The following is a 27,500-nucleotide window of genomic DNA, read 5'->3' as shown; positions in this document are numbered from 1 at the left end:
GAGATGGCACTCCACCCTTTTCCGGGCGAACAGCTAGCAGCTGGCATTGTTAATTGCTAGCTTTTAGACCAGTTGATCTGCCATTTCTTTTCTTTTCTCCTCTTCCCCCGTCTCCCTTGTGGAGGAGGGGGACACAGGTCCGGTGGCCATGCATAAAGTGCTGGCTGTCCAGAGTCGGGACCCGGGGTGGACCGCTCATCTGTGCATCGGACTCTCACTATTATGTTAGATCCACTATGGACTGGACTCTCACACTATTATGTTAGATCCAGTATGGACTGGACTCTCACACTATTATGTTAGATCCACTATGGACTGGACTCTCTCACTATTATGTTAGATCCACTATGGACTGGACTCTCACTATTATGTTAGATCCGCTATGGACTGGACTCTCACTATTATGTTAGATCCACTATGGACTGGACTCTCACACTATTATGTTAGATCCACTATGGACTGGACTCTCACTATTATGTTAGATCCACTATGTACTGGACTCTCACACTATTTTGTTAAATCCACTATGGACTGGACTCTCACACTATTATGTTAGATCCACTATGGACTGGACTCTCACACTATTATGTTAGATCCACTATGGACTAGACTCTCACACTATTATGTTAGATCCACTATGGACTGGACTCTCACACTATTATGCTAGATCCACTATAGACTGGACTCTCACACTATTATGTTATATCCAATATGGACTGGACTCTCACTATTAAGTTAGAGCCACTATAGACTGGACTCTCACTATTATGCTAGATCCAATATGGACTGGACTCTCACACTATTATGTTAGATCCACTATGGACTGGACTCTCACACTATTATGTTAGATCCACTATGGACTGGACTCTCACACTATTATGTTAGATCCACTATGGACTGGACTCTCACACTATTATCTTAGATCCACTATGGACTGGACTCTCACACTATTATGTTAGATCCACTATGGACTGGACTCTCACACTATTATGTTAGATCCACTATGGACTGGACTCTCACACTATTATGTTAGATCCACTATGGACTGGACTCTCACACTATTATGTTAGATCCACTATGAACCGGACTCTCACTATTATGTTAGATCCACTATGGACTGGACTCTCACTATTATGTTAGATCCACTATGAACTGGACTCTCACTATTATGTTAGATCCACTATGGACTGGACTCTCACTATTATGTTAGATCCACTATGAACTGGACTCTCACTATTATGTTAGATCCACTATGAACTGGACTCTCACTATTATGTTAGATCCACTATGGACTGGACTCTCTCACTCTTATGTTAGATCCACTATGAACTGGACTCTCACTATTATGTTAGATCCACTATGAACTGGACTCTCACTATTATGTTAGATCCACTATGAACTGGACTCTCACTATTATGTTAGATCCACTATGAACTGGACTCTCACTATTATGTTAGATCCACTATGGACTGGACTCTCACTATTATGTTAGATCCACTATGGACTGGACTCTCACTATTATGTTAGATCCACTATGGACTGGACTCTCACACTATTATGTTAGATCCACTCGATTTGTATTGGGACAACACTAACTGGGACTTGATCTGAACTGTTCTACCCTTAATTTGTTCTGTCCCCATTATTTTGTTATTAATTGCCGTGGTTAATCACCTCTGACTGGACTCGAGATAGAGAAGACTGAAGTAGTCCACAAACCTGCACTGTGGTGGAGTAGATGGAGTGGGGCAGTGTGGCCACCAGTGACACCACCCAAATGGCCACGCTGGCCCACCTGGCCCGAGCGGCCGCCGTCCTGGGACTGGTCGCCTTCAGGGAGGTGACCAGCGAGTGGTAGCGGGTGACGCTCATGGCGGTGAGGAAGAAGACGCTGGCGTACATGTTCATGGTGCTGACCGAGCTCACCATCTTGCACATGGTCCTGCCGAAGGGCCAGCGGAAGTCCAGCGCCGTGTCCACCGCCCAGAAGGGCAGGGTGAGGACGAACTGGAGGTCGGTGAGCGCCAGGCTCATCACCAAGCAGTCCACGGAGGAGTGGCGCTGGCTGCGGAGGCGGAGCAGGGAGAGCGCCAGGAGGTTGCCCACCAGACCGAGGACACACATCACCAGGTAGACCAAGGCCATGAGGACTCGTACCTGCAAATGTCACACAAACACACCACTTGTCTAACCAGTGATTCTCTTGCCCATCCCATACCCCGTTAAGTTCAGTTCAGTTCCAGTTTATGTGCATCACACAATCATACTTGCCAACCCTCCCCATTTTCCCGGGAGACTCCCGAATTTCAGTGCCTCTCCCGGGACAACCATTCTCCCGAATTTCTCCCGATTTCCAGCCGGACTTAAGGCACGCCTCCTCCAGGTCCGTGCGGACCTGAGTGAGGACAGCCTGTCGTATGCTCCTTCAAAGGCTGTGCTACTGGCTGCAAAGCATTGCACCTTCAAATACAACAATGAGTAGATGAGTGTTATGTGTGTGTATATGTGTAAATAAATGAACACTGAAATTCAAGCATTTATTTATATATATATATATATATATATATATATATATATATATATATATATATATATATAATGTATCAGTGACGTGCGGTGAGGTTGATGGCTGGTGAGGCACTGACTTCATCACAGTCAGATTTACAAACATATGAACCCTAAAGAGTATCTTATTCACCATTTGATTGGCAGCAGTTAACGGGTTATGTTTAAAAGCTCATACCAGCATTCTGGGGGTTGGAATTGGGGGTTAAATCACCAAAAATTATTCCCGGGCGCGGCGCCGCTGCTGCCCACTGCTCCCCTCACCTCCCAGGGGGTGATCAAGGGGATGGGTCAAATGCAGAGGACACATTTCATTACACCTAGTGTGTGTGTGACAATCATTGGTACTTTAACTTGACTTTAACTTTACACATACAAACTGTAGCACACAAAAAAGCACATTTAATAAAAAAAAAACGTTATTATGGTCTTACCTTTACTTATAAATTAAGTCCATGCGCCGCAACTAAAGCCCTCACTTAAACTTTCCACGTGCAAGATTGAATCTATTTAAAAAAGTGTAACCGAGGGTTTATAAATGTCACCTATACTGTATGAAACTACAAAATAACAAACACGGAGGCTCCAGTTTACACGAGGACCACTTTATTTACCTTCTTTCAAAAACCTCCGCAACGTGACATCACTTCCGCTCTTAGCGCCTTCAAAATAAGAGCTCGAGGCATATACTGTATAACAGCGCATAACAGGAACTTAACATCACAAAGGGGAAAGCCCATGAAAATAGGTTACAAAAGTTATTTAATAAGAAGCCAAAAAGTGCAAAAACAATAATGTTCGTGTTGGAGGAGTTGTGAATTAGATACACCTGCAGTCTGCAGGTGTACCTAATGTTGTGTCCCTGCAGTCATTCACAACTCCTCCAACACGAACATTATTGTTTTTGCACTTTTTGGCTTCTTATAAAATAATTTTTTTAAATAGATTCAATCTCGCACGTGGAAAGTTTAAGTGTGGGCTTTAGTTGGTATAACAATTCTACGGCGGGGGTGCAGGAGGCGAGCCTCAGCCAGTGCGTCTTTTGCAGCCGTTTTATGATCGCTCAGCACAAGAAATACTTTACACACATACAGTTGTTGACAAAATACACTGTACATTATATACCTCAGCTAACTAAACTATGGAATTGTATAATATAATTCATAAATCGTTGAATGTCAATAAGTGTGATTGAATAAATAAAGTGTTTTTTTATGTTCTCTATATCCAACATGATGTATTATTATAACTGATCTTTTTTGTAACAGTTAATGAATGAAGTGTACTTTTGTAGTTATTTCTCATATTTCTACACAATAAGTCCGTAGAGAACATGAAGTGATTTTTGGTCTAGAACATATTTAGTTTTATTCTGTAGAGGTTGCCCTCTAGTGGGTTCTTCGGACCACCACACACTGCCAGGAGAGCCAGGAATTCCAGGGTTATAACACTGTTTTATATTCATAACAAGGTGCAGAGGCTTTTGCTTTTCAGCAAAGTGTCTTTGTCGGCTCGTCTCATCACGGCTGCTGCTAATAAAGGCGACAGGTGGTTAGATAACAAGGCCCACCTGGGCCATCTGCTGGCAACGCCCCGTTCCGCGGCAGGCCACGCCCCCCTCCACATATTTATTTTGACGTGTTTCTTGCTACTTTATGTTGTATATTTTTTACATCATATTTCCAATTCATTTTATCATCAATTATTGCACCCAAAATGTGTTTTATTTTACCCTTTCAATGTCTACTCCGTCTATTTGTATTTGTGTTTGACTTTCTCTTCTACTGTTACCAAATAGCATTATTTTAGTTTTACTGAGATTCAAAGATAGTCTGTTTTTGTCAAACCATCTTTTTAATGTTTTCATTTCTTCTCTTATTATTTGTATTATCTTCTGTGTGTTGTATCTTGAACAAAACACAGTTGTATCATCTGCAAATATTACTAACTTTAAGTCCTTTTTAACTTTACAAATGTCGTTTGTATAGAGATTGAACAATTTTGAGATTATGAAGTGATTTTTGGTCCAGAACATGTTTTGCTTTATTCATTATTGACGCGTTTCTTGCTACTTTATGTTGTATATTTTTTACATGAAGTTTCCAGTTCATTTTATCATCTATTATTACAGCCAAAAATGTGTTTTCTTTTACTCTTTCAATGTCTACTCCATTTGTATTTGTGTTTGACTTTAATTTCTCCTAAATAGCATTATTTTAGTTTTACTGAGATTCAAAGATAGTCTGTTTTTGTCAAATCATCTTTTTAATGTGTTCATTTAATTATTTGTATTTATTTTCTGTGTGTTCTCTCCTGAACAAAACACAGTTGTATCATCTGCAAATATTACTTGTCATGACTTGGTCCGGGGTGTGTGCTTTTCCAGGATGCAACGGAAATTTGGCTCGTGCGAGACGGGAATTAAGGTACATGATTTATTTATTAACTATAAATACAAAAAAAAGGATCAAACAAAAAGCGCGCACAGTGGCGGAGAATAAACTATGAACAATTAAACAAAACTTGCAAACTATGGCTTGAATAAAGAAAACTTACTTGGCATGGACAAAAAAGGAGCAGCGTGAACATGGACATGAAACAATGGACAGAGCATAAATGTGGTGTGAGGTCGTCAGGACCAACAACAGAAAATGAATGAACTTAAATACTATGGACATGATTAGTGAAAGCAGGTGCGTGACTCAAAACGTGAAACAGGTGCGTGACATGACAGGTGAAAACTAATGGCTGCTATGGTGACAAACAAGAGTGCACAATGAGTCCAAACGTGGAACAGGTGAAACTAATGGGGTAATCATGGAAACAAGACAAGGGAGTGAAAAGACAGAAACTAAAGAGTCCTATAACTAAACAAAAACATGACTTAACACAAAACATGGTTACACAGACATGACATTACTAACTTTAAGTCCTTTTTAACTTTACAAATGTCGTTTATATAAAGATTGAACAATTCTTGTTTCGCTTTATTCATTATTGACGCGTTTCTTGCTACTTTATGTTGTATATTTTTGAGTTCGTTGGTGTTTTTCCATGTTTAATGTTGAGTTCCGGTTCTGCACACTTATTTTGTAGTTCCACTTCCTTTGTTGAGTGTCCTACAGTAGCTTTTTTTTGTAAATTTTTACAAAAGGTTTCCGGTTTATTTTATCATCTATTATTACACCCAAAAATGTTTTTTATTTTACCATTTCAATGTCTACTCCGTCTATTTGTATTTGTGTTTGACTATTTGTAGTATTTTCTGTGTGTTCTCTCCTGAACAAAACACAGTTGTATCATCTGCAAATATTACGAACTTTAAGTCCTTTTTAACTTTACAAATGTCGTTTATATAAAGATTGAACAATTCTTGTTTCGCTTTATTCATTATTGACGCATTTCTTGCTACTTTATGTTGTATATTTTTGAGTTTGTTGGTGTTTTTTCCATGTTTAATGTTGAGTTCCGGTTCTGCACACTTATTTTGTAGTTCCACTTCCTTTGTTGAGTGTCCTGCAGCAGCTTTATTTTGTATATTTTTACAAGAGGTTTCCGGTTTATTTTATCATCTATTATTACAACCAATATGTTTTTTATTTTACCCTTTCAATGTCTACTCCGTCTATTTGTATTTGTGTTTGACTATTTGTAGTATTTTCTGTGTGTTCTCTCCTGAACAAAACACAGTTGTATCATCTGCAAATATTACTCACTTTAAGTCCTTTTTAACTTTACAAATGTCGTTTATATAAAGATTGAACAATTCTTGTTTCGCTTTATTCATTATTGACGCGTTTCTTGCTACTTTATGTTGTATATTTTTGAGTTCGTTGGTGTTTTTCCATGTTTAATGTTGAGTTCCGGTTCTGCACACTTATTTTGTAGTTCCACTTCCTTGTTGAGTGTCCTACAGTAGCTTTTTTTTGTACATTTTTACAAAAGGTTTCCGGTTTATTTTATCATCTATTAATACTCCCAAAAAATGTGTTTTATTTTACCATTTCAATGTCTACTCCGTCTATTTAGGGCCCGCAATGGGCCATAAGGACCTACTGTATTTGTAAGGTTTTATTAGGGCCCGCAATGGCCCATTGCATAAGGACTCCCACAGGGAGTCCTTATGCAATGGGACATAAGGACCTATTGTTTTTCGTTCGTTTTATTCTTTATTATTCTTCCGCCGCCTCTTCGAGCACTAATTTGACCCACTTAACATGCTTCAAAACTCACCATATTTGACCCACACATCAGGACCTGCGAAAATTGTCTTTTAATAAAAAAAACCAAACTGCAAAAATCAAAATTGCGCTCTAGCGCCCCCTAGGAAAAAAAAAAACTAGACTGCCTGTAACTCCCACTAGGAAGGTCGGAAAGACATGAAACAAAATCCTCTACGTAGGTCTGACTCAGACCTAACTTTCATAATGGTACATTCTCGGGCTAAAATCAACAGGAAGTTGGCAATTCCCCCTTCAAGACAAAAAAGTACTAAAAACAGTCACTTTTGCCTCTTTGAGCAGTAATTTGACCCCCTTAACATGCTTCAAAACTCACCAAACTGAACACACACATCAGGACTGGCTAAAACTGTGATCTAATGAAAAAACCTAACCCCAAATCTAAAATTTTTTTATAAAACGCACAAAAAACTGCTCCTCGGATGAAAAATCTTACACAACTGCCTGTAACTCTCCCTGGGAAGGTCGGAGAGACATGAAACAAAAACCTTTATGTAGGTCTCACTTAGACCTACATTTCATAAATTGACAACCCCCAGCAAAAATCAACAGGAAGTTTGCTATTCCCCCTTCAAAACAAGATTTTTGTAAAGATCCGTCACCTTTCTTCAAAATCTATCTCCTCTGAGCGCGTTTGTCGTTTCGCCTTCAAAATAACACAGGTGAGAGATAAAACCCTTGTGATTAAAAGTATAGATGGGATTTTTAATACCTGCTCCGGTTTTGATTTTATGACCCTTCAAAGACCCGCTGCACTGATGCTCCTGCGGTGCTGTTTTTTTAAGATGGCTGCTCAAAAGCAGGAAGCACCAGCGTGCCCACACAATGCAGACAAGGTAGGTACACTAGACAAAAGTCTTGGGACACTTCAGACTACAAGTAGCCAAAAGTATTGGGACACTTAGGACTAGCACCTGCCAAATACGCGGGCCCGAACAACGCTGCTTGCAGCTTTAATTATTCTTCTTTTTTCTTTATTCTTCCGCCGCCTCTTCGAGCACTAATTTGACCCACTTAACATGCTTCAAAACTCACCATATTTGACCCACACATCAGGACCTGCGAAAATTGTCTTTTAATAAAAAAACCAAACTGCAAAAATCAAAATTGCGCTCTAGCGCCCCCTAGGAAAAAAAAAAACTAGACTGCCTGTAACTCCCACTAGAAAGGTCGGAAAGACATGAAACAAAATCCTCTATGTAGGTCTGACTCAGACCCAACTTTCATAATGGTACATTCTCGGGCTAAAATCTACAGGAAGTTGGCAATTCCCCCTTCAAGACAAAAAAGTACTAAAAACAGTCACTTTTGCCTCTTTGAGCTGTAATTTGACCCCCTTAACATGCTTCAAAACTCACCAAACTGAACACACACATCAGGACTGGCTAAAACTGTGATCTAATGAAAAAACCTAACCCCAAATCTAAAAATTGTGCTCTACAGCAATGTTTTTATAAAACGCACAAAAAACTGCTCCTCGGATGAAAAATCTTACACAACTGCCTGTAACTCTCCCTGGGAAGGTCGGAGAGACATGAAACAAAAACCTTTATGTAGGTCTCACTTAGACCTACATTTCATAAACTGACAACCCCCAGCAAAAATCAACAGGAAGTTTGCTATTCCCCCTTCAAAACAAAATTTTTGTAAAGATCCGTCACCTTTCTTCAAAATCTATCTCCTCTGAGCGCGTTTGTCGTTTCGCCTTCAAACTAACACAGGTGAGAGATAAAACCCTTGTGATTAAAAGTATAGATGGGATTTTTAATACCTGCTCCGGTTTTGATTTTATGACCCTTCAAAGACCCGCTGCGCTGATGCTGCTGCAATGCTGTTTTTTTAAGATGGCTGCTCAAAAGCAGGAAGCACCAATGTGCCCACACAATGCAGACAAGGTAGGTACACTAGGCAAAAGTCTTGGGACACTTCAGACTAAAAGTAGACAAAAGTATTGGGACACTTTGGACTAGCACCTGCCAAATACGCGGGCCCGACCAACGCTGCTTGCAGCTTTAATTGTATTTGTGTTTGACTTTCTCATCTACTGTTAACTGATTATACATTTTGCGGCAATCTAAACTAGGAAATGCAATGCCTTCATATTCTCTACTGCTCACTAATGTTACATATCTGACTTATTGTGCAGAAATATGGGAAATAACTACAAAAATGCGCTTCGTTCACTAACAGTTGTCACGGCTGGTTAAACCATTTTGAGTTTGTTCGTGTTTTTCCGTGTATAATGTTGACTTCCGGTTCTGCGCACTTATTTTGTAGTTCTACTTCCTTGTTGAGTGTCCTGCCGCAGCTTTATTTAGATTGGAGTTGAGTCGCGCTAATTAAATCCAGCTGGTGCTTGTTGGCGTGTTATTGTCTGTTTGGATGCTGTTGAACGATGGTCACTCTCCAGAAGTTTCCACGTAAGTTTGTGCCAGCATAGTCCGAGTGTTTTTGTGCGTTAGTGTTTGGTAGTGATGCGTTGATGAGGCGTCATGAAGCGTTTCGACACATTGCAAAACTGTATTGATACTGTGTCGATACTGTGTCACTAAATACTGACATCTGCTGGACATTAAAAATCCCTACAGGCAACCTATGGTGTGCTGGATGCAAGAATTTGCCATGTTATTGAATATTCAACATTATTGTCTTTGAGGTCCCAAATGTGTTTGCTGAGTTCTGTGGTGTTTCGCAGGTTTTTGTTCCTGAAAGAAGCCTTGTGATTGTTCCATCTGGTTTTGAATTCACCCTCGGTTAATCCTACATATGTGTCGGATGTGTTAATGTCCTTGCGTATTACCTTAGATTGGTAGACAACTGATGTTTGTAAGCACCCCCCGTTGAGGGGGCAATCAGGTTTCTTTCGACAGTTACATGCTTTGTTGGTTTTGGAGTCGCTCTGACTGGGGGTCGACGGCTCATTTGCAATTGTTTTGTTGTGGTTTGAGATGATTTGTCGTATATTGTTCATGCAGCTGTAGCTCAATTTAATGTTGTTCTTGTTGAATACTTTTCTTAGGTTGTTGTCTTTGGGAAAGTGTTTGTCAATCAGATTGAGGAATTTGTGTCCAAAGTTCGTTGAGACGTTTTTGCTGTATGGGGGGTTGTACCAGATGATGTCGTTTCGTTTTCTGTTCTTTTTTGGCTGGTTTCCTGGCGTGGGTAATGTTGAATATTCAATAACATGGCAAATTCTTGCATCCAGCACACCTTACAATAGTGGTAATAAAAGATGCAACCTATGCTTGAAAGAGAAACTGTTTATTATTTACCGTCCAGACCTGTCATCCCTCAACAAGCGCAGCGAAATTGTAACAACATGCCGCCATAGACGGAAACACCTCCTAGGTAACACATGAGCCAATCACCACGCCCCTAGGCCAGCCTGTACCCACCCACTCTGTGCCCTATATAAACCATGGTATGCGAATGCTCCCATTAAAATCTCCTGATGATTGAGGGTACCCCCCCTCATGAAACAGGCCTGTAGAGATGAAATAGTCTTGTGATTTTTTCCCCCACACATACACATATATATATATATATATATATATATATATATATATATATATATATATATATATATATATATATATATATATATATATATAAATATATATATTAAAAAAATGGGTATTTGTCTGTCATTCCGTCGTACATTTTTTTTCCTTTTACGGAAGGTTTTTTGTAGAGAATAAATTATGAAAAAAACACTTAATTGAACGGTTTAAAAGAGGAGAAAACACGAAAAAAATTAAAATAAAATTTTGAAACATAGTTTATCTTCAATTTCGACTCTTTAAAATTCAAAATTCAACCGACAAAAAGAAGAGAAAAACTAGCTCATTTGAATCTTTTTGAAAAAATAAAAAAAATAATTTATGGAACATCATTAGTCATTTTTCCTGATTAAGATACATTTTAGAATTTTGATGACATGTTTTAAATTGGTTAAAATCCAATCTGCACTTTGTTAGAATATTTAACAAATTGGACCAAGCTATATTTCTAACAAAGACAAATCAGTATTTCTTCCAGATTTTCCAGAAGAAAAATTTTAAAAGAAATTTAAAATACTTTGAAATAAGATTTAAATTTGATTCTACAGATTTTCTAGATTTGCCAGAATAATTTTTATGAATTTTAATTATAGTAAGTTTGAAGAAATATTTCACAAATATTCTTCATCGAAAAAACAGAAGCTAAAATATTTATTATTCTTTACAATAATAAAAAAAAATTTTTTTTACTTGAACATTGATTTAAATTGTCAGGAAAGACGAAGAAATTTAAAAGGTATATTTGTTTAAAAATCCTAAAATCATTTTTAAGGTTGTGTTTTTTCTCTAAAATTGTATTTCTAAAAGTAATAAGAAGCAAAGTAAAAAAATAAATGAATTTATTTAAACAAGTGAAGACCCATCCATCCATCCATTTTCTACCGCTTATACCAAGTGAAGACCAAGTCTTTAAAATATTTTCTTGGATTTTCAAATTCTATTTGAGTTTTGTCTCTTTTAGAATTAAAAATGTCGAGCAAAGCGAGACCAGCTTGCTAATAAATAAATGACATTTAAAAAATAGAGGCAGCTCACTGGTAAGTGCTGCTCTTTGAGCTATTTTTAGAACAGGCTTATCTGGTCCTGACGGGGTACCTGGTGACCGCGGGCACCGCGTTGGTGACCCCTGCCCTAGTATATACAATAATATAAACCAAGTCATTGTATTTCATTTAGGATTATTTCATATCTTCATTTAAATAAAAAATATTTTTTTTCTCTTTTTTAGATACAGTCAATAAATAATGTGAACATGTATCATAACATGGAAATCTAAGAGAACGTGTTGTGGATGATTGTGGACTGGGAATTTATTTTAATTTAATTTTTTTACACATTTTTATTTAAAAAAAAAAAAAAAAAAATTCCGACGTATTACATTTTAGACGATTTCTCTTCTTAGTTATTATTTCTCCGGCTGTAGAAAAGAGCCGCTCACAGGGCACAGAGGAGGCGTCAGTGCGACACAGTTGGCGTATCGGTCACGTGACCAAAACAGCTCATGATCGGTCACGTGACTTTCTAAAAGCGGTACGTGCACCGGCACAGGGTTTTGCTCTATGAGCTCGACGCATGCGCCGATGCATCGGTGTTGCCGGACCCATCACTAGCTCGCACCTCACTGCACATGCGCCCTGGTGTTTTAGTCTTTAATTAAAGGTGTGGTACTTGCACGCTGTCAATCACAATCTTCGCCATCATACAACAATTCTTCTCAACAAAAAAGGGAGATATGTGATTTGGAATTTTCAACATTTGTATGCACGTACAACACTTAAAGGGGAACTGCACTTAAAAAAAAAAAAAAAAACATAAAAAATAAATATAAAAAGTGCCTATCGTTCAGAGACAAGAACACACGTCTTTTTATTTTATCCATCCATCCATTTTTTTACCGCTTATTCCCTTCGGGGTCTGGACAAGTCGCCACCTCATCGCAGGGCCTTTTTATTTTTTTAATTTATTTTTTTAGGATTTTAAAGATGATTAAAAAAAAAAATGCTTGCAAGATGCAGCTAATATAAGTTAGCGTTGTAGCCTTCAAAGCATCTAACAACTACAAAACCCATCCATCCATCCATTTCCTACCGCTTGTCCCTTTTGGGGTCGCGTGGGGTGCTGGAGCCTGTCCCAAATGCAGCTGAGAAACTTCAAAACCCTCCGTTTTATATACACTCTGGAAAGATATATATAATGTAGTAACAGACACCTTCATAACAATATGTAATATGTACAATATACACACTGCAAGTATATATATCATGTAGTAACAGACACCTTCATAACAATATGTAATATGTACAATATACACACTGCAAGTATATATATCATGTAGTAACAGACACCTTCATAACAATATGTAATATGTACAATATACACACTGCAAGTATATATATAATGTAGTAACAGACACTTTCATAACAATATGTAATATGTACACTATACACACTGCAGGTATATATATAATGTAGTAACAGACACCTTCATAACAATATGTAATATGTACAATGTACACACTGCAAGTATATATATAATGTAGTAACAGACACCTTCATAACAATATGTAATATGTACAATATACACACTGCAAGTATATATATATTGTAGTAACAGACACCTTCATAACAATATGTAATATGTACAATATACACACTGCAAGTATATACATAATGTAGTAACAGACACCTTCATAACAATATGTAATATGTACAATATACACACTGGAAGTATATATATAATGAAGTAACAGACACCTTCATAACAATATGTAATATGTACAATATACACACTGCAAGTATATATATAATGTAGTAACAGACATGTTCATAACAATATGTAATATGTACAATATACACACTGCAAGTGCATATATATATAATGTAGTAACAGACACCTTCATAACAATATGTAATATGTACAATATACACACTGCATGTATATATATATATATATATATATATATATATATAATGTAGTAACAGACACCTTCATAACAATATGTAATATGTACAATATACACACTGCAAGTATATATATATAATGTAGTAACAGACACCTTCATAACAATATGTAATATGTACAATATACACACTGCATGTATATATACATATATATAATGTAGTAACAGACACCATAACAATATGTAAAATGTACAATATACACGCTGCAAGTATATATATATATATATATATATATATATATATATATATATATATATATATATATATATAATGTAGTAACAGACACCTTCATAACAATATGTAGTAACAGACACCTTCATAACAATATGTAATATGTACAATATACACACTGCAAGTATATATAATGTAGTAACAGACACCTTCATAACAATATGTAATATGTACAATATACACACTGCAAGTATATATATAATGTAGTAACAGACACCTTCATAACAATATGTAATATGTACAATATACACACTGCAAGTATATATATATAATGTAGTAACAGACACCTTCATAACAATATGTAATATGTACAATATACACACTGCACGTATATATATAATATAGCAACAGACACCTTCATAACAATATGTAATATGTACAATATACACACTGCAAGTGTATATATATAATGTAGTAACAGACACCTTCATAACAATATGTAATATGTACAATATACACACTGCACGTATATATATAATATAGCAACAGACACCTTCATAACAATATGTAATATGTACAATATACACACTGCAAGTGTATATATATAATGTAGTAACAGACACCTTCATAACAATATGTAATATGTACAATATACACACTGCAAGTATATATATAATGTAGTAACAGACACCTTCATAACAATATGTAATATGTACAATATACACACTGCACGTATATATATAATATAGCAACAGACACCTTCATAACAATATGTAATATGTACAATATACACACTGCAAGTGTATATATATAATGTAGTAACAGACACCTTCATAACAATATGTAATATGTACAATCTACACACTGCAAGTGTACATATATAATGTAGTAACAGACACCTTCATAACAATATGTAATATGTACAATATACACACTGCACGTATATATATAATGTAACAGACACCTTCATAACAATATGTAATACGTACAATATACACACTGCAAGTATATATATAATGTAGTAACAGACACCTTCATAACAATATGTAATATGTACAATATACACACTGCAAGTATATATATAATGTAACAGACACCTTCATAACAATATGTAATACGTACAATATACACACTGCAAGTATATATATAATGTAGTAACAGACACCTTCATAACAATATGTAATATGTACAATATATTTATATTTAACATCCAGTGACATCACGGTAAAAGAACCATCATGTATTCATTACACAAGATATGTCAGAAATGAAGTGATGCATCAAACACAACATTGTGTTCAGACAGTAACATGACATCATATAAAATATCACATTTATATTTATATAATTATCAAGGTCAATTATGTTTCAATCTGAATGTTTTGACATATTAAATATGTCAGACTCGGGGTCCCCAAACCTTCTCCACTGAGGGCCGCACACGGACAAATCCAAGCTTGTGGGGGCCATTTGGACATTTTTAATTTTCATAAATATTACAAAATATAGATTTCTTAAACCTTTATGGCTCCCCTCATGTTTGGTCCTGGGCCCTTGGAAGGGTCTCAGTCTTAAAAATTGTAAAAATAAGTCTTTTTTAAAAAGTTTTATTACCCAACGTCTCTAGATCAACTTCAGATCTATGCGTCGATTGGGTCAAGTTTATTGTCGTTTTTTTTATGTTTTATGCCCTTTTTGTTAAAGAAACTCTTGTTTAGCGTTTTATAGCTAAAACATAAAACATGAAATGTTTCCCCCCCAAAAAGTGGAATATTTGATGTGAAGTAATTGGAGCCTTCAATAGATGAATAATTCATAACAACATTGATTTGGATTCAATATTGTTTCATAAGAAATGACAGGTTAAAAAAAAATCCCATTTAAATTCTCACGGATCCAAAAGTCCCCACTCAAGTCTTCAAAATAAGTTTTTTTTTTTTACTGGATCAACTTCAGATCAGAGTTTTAACATTTGTATGTGTTTTGTTAGTCATAGAAAACGTCGTTTTTATGGCAAACACAAAACACGCAATATTTTCCTCCCAGAATGTTTTTTTTGTGGACGCCATCTGCTCCACATTCTTTGTAAGTGTTTTTGCTGTGTTCCAGCATTTTGTTTTGCTTCTTTTCCCTGTTGCTCTCACTTAAATAATCAAAATAAAAAGCAAAGGAACAAAAACATACGTCCGTTTTATCTAGATTTAATCCTGATTCCACATTCTTATTGGACATTTTAGACATTTATGCCTGGAAAAAATGCAATTGGACTAATGACATAAAACATCAAACTTAACTTGATTGATATTAGTTCCTGTCTTGCGCTCTTATGTTGTGGTTTTTCACTTCCTGTTTTCCCCCTTTCCTGCAGCAGCTTTACGCCTGCATTTGAGCACTTTCCACCCTCACCTGTTTTCTAGTATGCGCATACTTTGTGGATGCCATCTGCTCCACATTCTTTGTAAGTGTTTTTGCTGTGTTCCAGCATTTTGTTTTGCTTCTTTTCCCTGTTGCTCTCGCTTAAATCACCAAAATAAAGAGAGATGGAACAAAAAACATCCAACCGTTTTATCGAGATTTAATCCTGATTCCACATTCTTATTGGACATTTTAGACATTTATGCCTGGAAAAAATGCAATTGGACTAATGACATAAAACATCAAACTTAACTTGATTGATATTAGTTCCTGTCTTGCGCTCTTATGTTGTGGTTTTTCACTTCCTGTTTTCCCCTTTCCTGCAGCAGCTTTACGTCTGCATTTGAGCACTTTCCCCCCTCACCTGTTTTCTAGTATGCGCATACTTTGTGGATGCCATCTGCTCCACATTCTTTGTAAGTGTTTTTGCTGTGTTCCAGCATTTCGTTTTTGCTTCTTTTCCCTGTTGCTCTCACTTAAATAATCAAAATAAAAAATAAAAGGAACAAAAACATCCTTCCGTTTTATCTAGATTTAATCCTGATTTCACATTCTTATTGGACATTTTAGACATTTATGCCTGGAAAAAATGCAATCGGACTAATGACATAAAACATCAAACTTAATTGGATTGATATTAGTTCCTGTCTTGCGCTCTTATGTTGTGGTTTTTCACTTCCTGTTTTCCCCTTTTCCTGCAGCAGCTTTACGCCTGCATTTGAGCACTTTCCCCCCTCACCTGTTTTCTAGTATGCGCATACTTTGTGGATGCCATCTGCTCCACATTCTTTGTAAGTGTTTTTGCTGTGTTCCAGCATTTCGTTTTTGCTTCTTTTCCCTGTTGCTCTCGCTTAAATCACAAAAATTAAGAGAGAAGGAACAAAAACATTCCAATCGTTTTATCTAGATTTAATCCTGATTTTCACATTCTTATTGGACATTTTAGACATTTATGCCTGACAAAATGCAATTGGACTAATGACATAAAACATCAAACTTAACTTGATTGATGTTAGTTCCTGTCTTGCGCTATTATTTTTTGGTTTTTCACTTCCTGTTTTCCCCTTTCCTGCAGCAGCTTTACGCCTGCATTTGAGCACTTTCCCCCCTCACCTGTTTTCTAGTATGCGCATACTTTGTGGGCGCCATCTGCTCCACATTCTTTGTAAGTGTTTTTGCTGTGTTCCAGCATTTCGTTTTTGCTTCTTTTCCCTGTTGCTCTCACTTAAATAACCAAAATAAAGAGAGAAGGAACAAAAACATCCAATCGTTTTATCTAGATTTAATCCTGATTTCACATTCTTATTGGACATTTTAGACATTTATGCCTGGAAAAAATGCAATTGGACTAATGACATAAAACATCAAACTTAACTTGATTGATATTAGTTCCTGTCTTGCGCTCTTATGTTGTGGTTTTTCACTTCCTGTTTTCCCCTTTCCTGCAGCAGCTTTACGCCTGCATTTGAGCACTTTTCCCCTCACCTGTTTTCTGTTTTTAATCAGCACTACATAAGTTGCGCTCGTGACACCATTTGGCTGCCGGGACATGATTCACTGGTGACTGTTGATGATTCTTTCCATGCCGCGCTCAAGTACGCGCATACTTTACCTACTCAGTGGCCTAGTGGTTAGAGTATCCGCCCTGAGATGGGTAGGTTGTGAGTTCAAACCCCGGCCGAGTCATACTAAAGACTATAAAAATGGGACCCATTACCTTCCTGGTTGGCACTCAGCATCAAGGGTTGGAATTGGGGGTTAAATCACCAAAAATGATTCCCGGGCGCGGCCATCGATGCTGCCCACTGCTCCCCTCACCTCCCAGGGGGTGGACAAGGGGATGGGTCAAATGCAGAGGACAAATTTCACCACACCTAGTGTGTGTGTGACAATCATTGGTACTTTAACTCTTTAACTTTGTGGGCGCCATCGCTCCACATTCGTTGTAAGTGTTTTTGCTGTGTTCCAGCATTTCGTTTTTGCTTCTTTTCCCTGTTGCTCTCGCTTTTTGTTTGTTCAAATCATTAAATACCCTCTTTACTGCACACTTCCTCCTCGTTCGTCTGCACTTAAAATCCCTACAATCTTCGTCGTCTCCACGACACGCCGCCTGACAGAAACAGCCCGCATGACAACTTTGTAGTTTTTAGTGTCAACATGGAAACTTTTTCGCGTTACTTTTTACTTTTCAATGTGCCGCGCGTCTTTAAAAAATGATCTGCGGGCTGCAAATGACCCCCGAAGCCGCACTTTGGAACCCCCCTGTCATAAACTGTCAGGTTCAAACGCTGATGACATCTATTAAACAAGACAAGAAGCAAGGAATCAAACAGAGACAGAATTAAATTTGGCTCAATGAAAGTTTTGTGATAACTTAGATACAATTATTCTGACATAAACGATCCCATTTGAGATGTTAATCACGCTTGAATAACCTAAATAAAAAGCAAAGGAACAAAAACATCCAACCATGTTTTATCTTGATTTAATCCTGATTTCACATTCTTATTGGACATTTTAGACATTTATGCCTGAAAAAAATGCAATTGGACTAATGACATAAAACATCAAACTTAACTTGATTGATATTAGTTCCTGTCTTGCGCTCTTATGTTGTGGTTTTTCACTTCCTGTTTTCCCCCTTTCCTGCAGCAGCTTTACGCCTGCATTTGAGCACTTTTCCCCCTCACCTGTTTTCTGTTTTTAATCAGCACTACGTAAGTTGCGCTCGTGACACCATTTGGCTGCCGGGACATGATTCACTGGTGACTGTTGATGATTCTTTCCATGCCGCGCTCAAGTACGCGCGTACTTTGTGGACGCCATCTGCTCCACATTCTTTGTAAGTGTTTTTGCTGTGTTCCAGCATTTCGTTTTTGCTTCTTTTCCCTGTTGCTCTCGCTTAAATCACCAAAATAAAGAGAGAAGGAACAAAAAACATCCAACCGTTTTATCTAGATTTAATCCTGATTTCCACATTCTTATTGGACTTTTTAGACATTTATGCCTGGAAAAAATGCAATTGGACTAATGACATCCAACTTACCGCCATGTTGGCATTGTCTCCATGCAGGTCCACAGAGGACTCCTTGGACAGGATGTGCAGCCAGCAGTTGAGGGACAGGTTCAAGGCGGCCAGGTTGGACGCCGCCCCGCCGGGGTGGAGCAGTTTGGAGAGTTCCCGCTCGTCCTCCTCCCCTCCGCACACGCTCAGAGCACCCATGGGTGCTGAAGAGCTGCTGTTGCTCTGCATGGCTCGGGTGAGAAACTTTTACCACAGCTTGACGTCCGTCTCCTCATCAGCTCTGTGCGACAAAATCTCCATTATGGGAAACAAATTGGTGATCCTTTTAAAATCGATTCAAATGGCAAAAGTAAGGATGATTTGACTCCAAGAAGCGGAAGATTGTGTGTCGTGCTGCAGACGTCTCCTCTGTCAACGATGCAGACTCCATCCTCTGCCTTTTATACTCACTCTCTTACACTTTTCTCCACTTGGGGGCGCAATACTCCAGAATGTGTCCTTCTGGATGCACTACAGCGGTGTTTTATCAACCACTGTGTGGGTGTGCCGTGGATACAGTCTGGTGTGGTAAAAAATATTGTTTGCAAAGCAGTAATTATAGTCTGCAAATGATGTGTTGTTGTTGAGTGTCGGTGCTGTCTAGAGCTCGGCAGAGTAACCGTGTAATACTCTTCCATATCAGTAGGTGGCAGCGTGCTTTGTAGATGTCGGAAACGTGCAGGTAAAAAGGTGTCTAATGCTTAAACAAAAAAATAAACAAAAGGTAAGTGCCCCTAAGAAAAGGCATTGAAGCTTAGGGAAGGCTATGCGGAACGAAACTAAAACTGAACTGGCTACAAAGTCAACAAAAACAGAATGCTGGACGACAGCAAAGACTTGCTGCGGAGCTAAGACGGCGTCCACAAAGTACATCCGAACATGACGTGACAATCGACAATGTCCCCACAAAGAAGGATAAAAACACCTGAAATATTCTTGATTGCTAAAACAGAGTAGATGCGGGAAACATCGCTCAAAGGAAGACCTGAAACTGCTACAGGAAAATACCAAAAAAAGAGAAAAAGCTCGGCAGAGTAACCGTGTAATACTCTCCCATATCAGTAGGTGGCAGCAGGTAGCTAATTGCTTTGTAGATGTCGGGAACAGCGGGAGGCAGTGTGCAGGTAAAATGGTGTCTAATGCTTGAACCAAAAATAAACAAAAGGTGAGTGCCACTAAGAAAAGGTATTGAAGCTTAGGGAAGGCTATGCAGAACCAAACTAAAACTGAACTGGCTGCAAAGTCAACAAAAACAGAATGCTGGACGACAGCAAAGACTTACTGTGGAGCAAAGACGGCGTCCACAAAGTACATCCGAACATGACATGACAATCAACAATGTCCCCACAAAGAAGGATAAAAACACCTGAAATATTCTTGATTGCTAAAACAAAGTAGATGCGGGAAACATCGCTCAAAGGAAGACCTGAAACTGCTACAGGAAAATACCAAAAAAAGAGAAAAAGCTCGGCAGAGTAACCGTGTAATACTCTCCCATATCAGTAGGTGGCAGCAGGTAGCTAATTGCTTTGTAGATGTCGGAAACAGCGGGAGGCAGTGTGCAGGTAAAAAGGTGTCTGATGCTTAAATCAAAAATAAACAAAAGGTGAGTGCCCCTAAGAAAAGGCATTGAAGCTTAGGGAAGGCTATGCGGAACGAAACTAAAACTGAACTGGCTACAAAGTAAACAAAAACAGAATGCTGGACGACAGCAAAGACTTACTGCGGAGCAAAGACAGCGTCCACAATGTACATTCGAACATGACATGACAATCAACAATGTCCCCACAAAGAAGGATAAAAACAACTGAAATATTCTTGATTGCTAACACAAAGTAGATGCGGGAAATATCGCTCAAAGGAAGACCCGAAACTGCTACAGGAAAATACCAAAAAAAGAGAAAAAGCTCGGCAGATTAACCGTGTAATACTCTTCCATATCAGTAGGTGGCAGCGTGCTTTGTAGATGTCGGAAACGTGCAGGTAAAAAGGTATCTAATGCTTAAACAAAAAAATAAACAAAAGGTGAGTGCCCCTAAGAAAAGGCCTTGAAGCTTAGGGAAGGCTATGCAGAACCAAACTAAAACTGAACTGGCTACAAAGTCAACAAAAACAGAGTGCTGGACGACAGCAAAGACTTACTGCGGAGCAAAGACGGCGTCCACAAAGTACATCCAAACATGACATGACAAACAACAATGTCCCCACAAAGAAGGATAAAAACAACTTAAATATTCTTGATTGCTAAAACAAAGTAGATGCGGGAAATATCGCTCAAAGGAAGACCTGAAACTGCTACAGGAAAATACCAAAAAAAGAGAAAAAGCTCTGCAGAGTAACCGTGTAATACTCTTCCCTATCAGTAGGTGGCAGCAGGTAGCTAATTGCTTTGTAGATGTCGGAAACAGCGGGAGGCAGTGTGCAGGTAAAAAGGTGTCTGATGCTTAAACCAAAAATAAACAAAAGGTGAGTGTCCCTAAGAAAAGGCATTGAAGCTTAGGGAAGGTTATGCAGAACCAAACTAAAACTGAACTGGCTACAAAGTCAACAAAAACAGAATGCTGGACGACAGCAAAGACTTGCTGCGGAGCTAAGACGACGTCCACAAAGTATCAATCAATCAATCAATTAATCAATGTTTATTTATATAGACCTAAATCACAAGTGTCTCAAAGGGCTGCACAAGCCACAACGACATCCTCGGTACAAAGCCCACATAAGGGCAAGGAAAAACTCACCCCAGTGGGACGTCGATGTGAATGACTATGAGAAACCTTGGAGAGGACCGCATATGTGGGTAACCCCCCCCCTCTAGGGGAGACCGAAAGCAATGGATGTCGAGTGGGTCTGACATAATATTGTGAGAGTCCAGTCCATAGTGGATCCAACATAATAGTAAGAGTCCAGTCCATAGTGGGGCCAGCAGGACACCATCCCGAGCGGAGACAAGTACATCCGAACATGACGTGACAATCGACAATCTCCCCACGAAGAAGGATAAAAACAAAGTAGAAATAAGACGTGAAACTGTTACAGGAAAATACCAAAAAAAAGAGAAAATGCCAACAAAATAAGAGCGCAAGACAAGAAGTAAAACACTACACACAGGAAAACAGCAAAAAATTCCAAATAAGTCAGGGCGTAATGTGACAGGTGGTGACAGTACACCTACTTAGAGACAAGAACTATAGTGATGCATGCTTGGTTATGCTTTAAAGTCGTATCCGACAATTGCGACGACGACTTTTTACTGTCGAGAGTGACCTACACACTCCCCTGAACAACCAGCAGAGGGCACTGCAGCCAGAGCGGTCTGGGGCACAGACATGGTCAGACACTGGCGAGCCAATCAGAGGCACACTAGGGAGGGTCATATGACGTCATGACTTTTGGGATGATTTGACACACATTGCACTGATAAGAGATCAGTATCTACGTCGGGACAAGGTCATTAAACGGCATTGATACGATGTTTTACTGTCAACTGAGTTTCGTTTTTTTAATGATTTCTGCTGGTGGTGTGCCTCCGCATTTTTTCAACGCAAAAAATGTGCCTTGACTCAAAAAAGGTTTCTATTCTACCGATCGTCAGGTTCAAACACTGATGACGTCTATCAAAACAGACGAGAAGCAAGGAATCATGCAGAGACAGTTACATTTTGCTCAATTGAGGAAAGACGTTATTTGGGCTGTACTCTAGTTACAGATCCAAACTTCGCTCTAAAGTCCAGCCCACATGCTCCTCTATTTATTTGGCAGGTCCCTGGTTACGTCACTGAAGCTGTCGCTGAGAGAAGGGGTTAATCTCGACAGCTCCAGTTAGACACAATATATGATTATAAAAGAAATGCAAATGTGTTGACGCTGGTGATATCGCCTTGTCTGCTCTGTCTGCGTCACGGCGGTGTTTGGCCTTGGCAGTCAGCAGGCCGTCCCTGGACACAAACACTGATACCAGACTGGCTTGCAGGGGCGTCCATGGTAACGTTGCTTGGATGGCAACATATGTTGCTCTAAAACCTGTATGTACCTTTCAGCATTAATGGTGCCTTCACAGATGTGTAAGTTACCCATGTCTTGGGCACTAATACACCCCCATACCATCACACATGCTGCCTTTTACACTTTGCGCCTATAACAATCCGGATGGTTCTTTTCCTCTTTGGTCCGGAGGACACGACGTCCACAGTTTCCAAAAACAATTTGAAATGTGGACTCGTCAGACCACAGAACACTTTTCCACTTTGTATCAGTCCATCTTAGATGAGCTCAGGCCCAGCGAAGCCGACGGCGTTTCTGGGTGTTGTTGATAAACGGTTTTTCGCCTTGCATAGGAGAGTTTTAACTTGCACTTACAGATGTAGCGACCAACTGTAGTTACTGACAGTGGGTTTTCTGAAGTGTTCCTGAGCCCACGTGGTGATATCCTTTACACGCTGATGTGGCTTGTTGATGCAGTACAGCCTGAGGGATGGAAGGTCACGGGCTTAGCTGCTTACGTGCAGTGATTTCTCCAGATTCTCTGAACCCTTTGATGATATTACGGAGATTGTTGGTATTAATACAAGCCATGAAGGGAAGAAGGGTGACATTTTGCACAGTTTATGCTGGTCAAATATTAGCTTGCATGTTTTTTTTTATCCCTAGCACTAATTCTATCCTCCAGCACCAAGGACACCTGGTCAGAAAGATGCTCCTGATTTTCAATGAATGCAGTTAATAAAACCTAGTAGAGTCTGTCCTTCACTCACATACGCTCCCTTCAGAACATCCAAATGAAAGCAGAGTGTAATATTATTGTACGCTCAATCATGAGCCATTAAGATGCAGTGCAGACACCTTCATAACAATATGTAATATGTACAATATACACACTGCAAGTATATATACAATGTAGTAACAGACACCTTCATAACAATATGTACAATGTACAATATACACACTGCAAGTATATATATAATTTAGTAACAGACACCTTCATAACAATATGTAATATGTACAATATACACACTGCAAGTATATATATATATATATATATATATATATATATATATATATATATATATATATATATATATATATATATATATATATATATATAATATAGTAACAGACACCTTCATAACAATATGTAATATGTGCAATATACACACTGCAAGTATATATATATAATGTAGTAACAGACGCCTTCATAACAATATGTAATATGTACAATATACACACTGCAAGTATATATATAATGTAGTAACAGACACTTTTATCACAATATGTAATATGTACAATATACACACTGCAAGTATATATATAATGTAGTAACAGACACTTTCATAACAATATGTAATATGTACAATATACACACTGCGAGTACATATATAATGTAGTAACAGACACCTTCATAACAATATGTAATATGTACAATATACACACTGCAAGTATATATATAATGTAGTAACAGACACCATAACTATATGTAATATGTACAATATACACACTGCAAGTGTATGTATGTATGTATATATATATATATATATATATATATATATATATATATATATATATACTTGCAGTGCTTATATAAAACATATTACATAATGTTATGAAGGTGTCTGTTACTACTATATATATGTGTGTATATATATACTTGCAATGTGTATATAAAACATTACATATTGTTATGAAGGTGTCTGTTACTACATTATAAATATACTTGCAGTGTGTATATTGTGCATATTACATATTGTTATGAAGGTGTCTGTTACTACATTATATATATACTTGCAGTGTGTATATTGTACATATTACATATTGTTATGAAGGTGTCTGTTACTACATTATATATATACTTGCAGTGTGTATATTGTACATATTACATATTGTTATGAAATTGTTACTATATTAAAAATATATACTTGTAGTGTGTATATTGTACATTTTACATATTGTTATGAAGGTGTCTGTTACTACATTATAAATATACTTGCAGTGTGTATATTGTACATATTACATATTGTTATGAAAGTGTCTGTTGCTACATTATATATATACTTGCAGTGTGTTTTCTGTACATATTACATATTGTTATGAAGGTGTCTGTTACTACATTATATATTTACTTGCAGTGTGTATATTGTACATATTACATATTGTTATGAAGGTGTCTGTTACTACATTATATATATACTTGCAGTGTGTATATTGTACATATTACATATTGTTATGAAGGTGTCTGTTACTACATTATATATATATATATACTTACAGTGTGTACATCGCTTTGTCATTTTATCTGTGAAAAGCGCTTTATAAATAAAATTTGCTTACTTACTTACTCTACTCTGCCCATAAAGAATAATAAATAATGCACCACCGTGTGCTTAAAATGAGCAAAATATGTAAATATTAAATATGAAATTGTTGCGTCTGACCAGCCTTTTCTCCCAGGGAATTAAAGTCACTGGTCAATCCCAAGTTCTTTAGATGACATATATGCTGAGTAAGAAGGACCATCAAGACAGAATAGGAATATTATCAAGTTTTACTAAAGCTTCAATTCAGTCATACCGTCATCTCGGGATGGTCTAACATTCAAACAGGAAGAGACAACTTCTTGAATACGCAAATAGCCCCCACCCTCTCCAGAAAGGAATACAGGCTCATTGTTCTACTACAGATAAGATATAAGGGAGTACTCCAACTCCTACATTGCAAGCCTTGAAGGTAACACACACAGTTTACTTGCGGACATAAAATGACTATTTGGAATGTATTATGAAAAGGAAAACATTTACCTTGCATAAGGATTGTGAATGAGAGGCGAAAGGGTTAACTTAACTGAGGTTCAGGTCACAGCAAGACACTTATTGTTGTAAATATGACAAAAGAGAAGTATGATCATCAAGAATTTTAATGCGTGCTATTTACAAAAAGTATCAACACCTTGTACATTTAGTATGATATCAATCAATCAATCAATGTTTACTTATGTAGCCCTAAATCACAAGTGTCTCAAAGGGCTGCACAAGCCACAACAACATCCTCGGCTCAGATCCCACATCAGGGCAAGGAAAAACTCAACCCAATGGGATGTCAATGAGAAACCTTGGAGGGGACCGCAGATGATGTAGTCCAGTCCATAGTGGATCTAACATAATAGTGAGAGTCCAGTCCATAGTGGATCTAACATAATAGTGTGAGAGTCCAGTCCATAGTGGATCCAACATAATAGTAAGAGTCCAGTCCATAGTGGATCTAACATAATAGTGAGAGTCCAGTCCATAGTGGATCTAACATAATAGTGAGAGTCCAGTCCATAGTGGATCTAACATAATAGTGAGAGTCCAGTCCATAGTGGATCTAACATAATAGTGAGAGTCCAGTCCATAGTGGATCTAACATAATAGTGAGAGTCCAGTCCATAGTGGATCTAACATAATAGTGAGAGTCCAGTCCATAGTGGATCTAACATAATAGTGAGAGTCCAGTCCATAGTGGATCTAACATAATAGTATGAGAGTCCAGTCCATAGTGGATCTAACATAATAGTGAGAGTCCAGTCCATAGTGGATCTAATATAATATTGTAAGAGTCCAGTCCATAGTGGATCTAACATAATAGTGTGAGAGTCCAGTCCATAGTGGATCTAACATAATAGTGAGAGTCCAGTCCGTAGTGGATCTAACATAATAGTGTGAGAGTCCAGTCCATAGTGGATCTAACATAATAGTGAGAGTCCAGTCCATAGTGGATCTAACATAATAGTGAGAGTCCAGTCCATAGTGGATCTAACATAATAGTGAGAGTCCAGTCCATAGTGGATCTAACATAATAGTGAGAGTCCAGTCCATAGTGGATCTAACATAATAGTGAGAGAGTCCAGTCCATAGTGGATCTAACATAATAGTGTGAGAGTCCAGTCCATAGTGGATCTAACATAATAGTGAGAGAGTCCAGTCCATAGTGGATCTAACATAATAGTGTGAGAGTCCAGTCCATAGTGGATCTAACATAATAGTGTGAGAGTCCAGTCCATAGTGGATCTAACATAATAGTGAGAGTCCAGTCCGTAGTGGATCTAACATAATAGTGTGAGAGTCCAGTCCATAGTGGATCTAACATAATAGTGAGAGTCCAGTCCATAGTGGATCTAACATAATAGTGAGAGTCCAGTCCATAGTGGATCTAACATAAGAGTGAGAGTCCAGTCCATAGTGGATCTAACATAATAGTGAGAGTCCAGTCCATAGTGGATCTAACGTAATAGTGAGAGTCCAGTCCATAGTGGGTCTAACATAATAGTGTGAGAGTCCAGTCCATAGTGGATCTAACATAATATTGTGAGAGTCCGGTCCATAGTGGATCTAACATAATAGTGAGAGTCCAGTCCATAGTGGATCTAACATAATAGTGAGAGTCCAGTTCCATAGTGGATCTAACATAATAGTGAGAATCCAGTCCATAGTGGATCTAACATAATAGTGAGAGTCCAGTCCATAGTGGATCTAACATAATAGTGAGAGTCCAGTCC

The 27,500-nt window shown here is 37.9% G+C and overlaps 1 protein-coding gene across 1 annotated transcript in view; it reads right to left on the bottom strand.

Moving 5' to 3' along the window:
- The window catches only part of LOC133618980 (relaxin-3 receptor 1-like), a 21,941-nt gene extending 2,776 nt beyond the window's left edge, over positions 1–19,165 (bottom strand). The window contains exons 1-2 of the mRNA XM_061979841.1: positions 18,959–19,165; positions 1,720–2,157 (exon numbers count right to left, since the gene is read on the bottom strand). Of these exons, the coding sequence (XP_061835825.1) occupies positions 1,720–2,157; positions 18,959–19,165 (645 nt within the window). The remainder of the gene's footprint in view (positions 1–1,719; positions 2,158–18,958) is intronic.
- Between the last annotated feature and the right edge of the window lie 8,335 nt (positions 19,166–27,500).

The sequence above is a fragment of the Nerophis lumbriciformis genome, linkage group LG19 (genome assembly GCF_033978685.3).
Source record: "Nerophis lumbriciformis linkage group LG19, RoL_Nlum_v2.1, whole genome shotgun sequence".
NCBI classification, from domain to species: Eukaryota; Metazoa; Chordata; class Actinopteri; order Syngnathiformes; family Syngnathidae; genus Nerophis; species Nerophis lumbriciformis.
The sequence above is the reverse complement of the archived record's forward strand: the minus strand, read 5'-3'. Positions and strand labels throughout refer to the sequence as shown.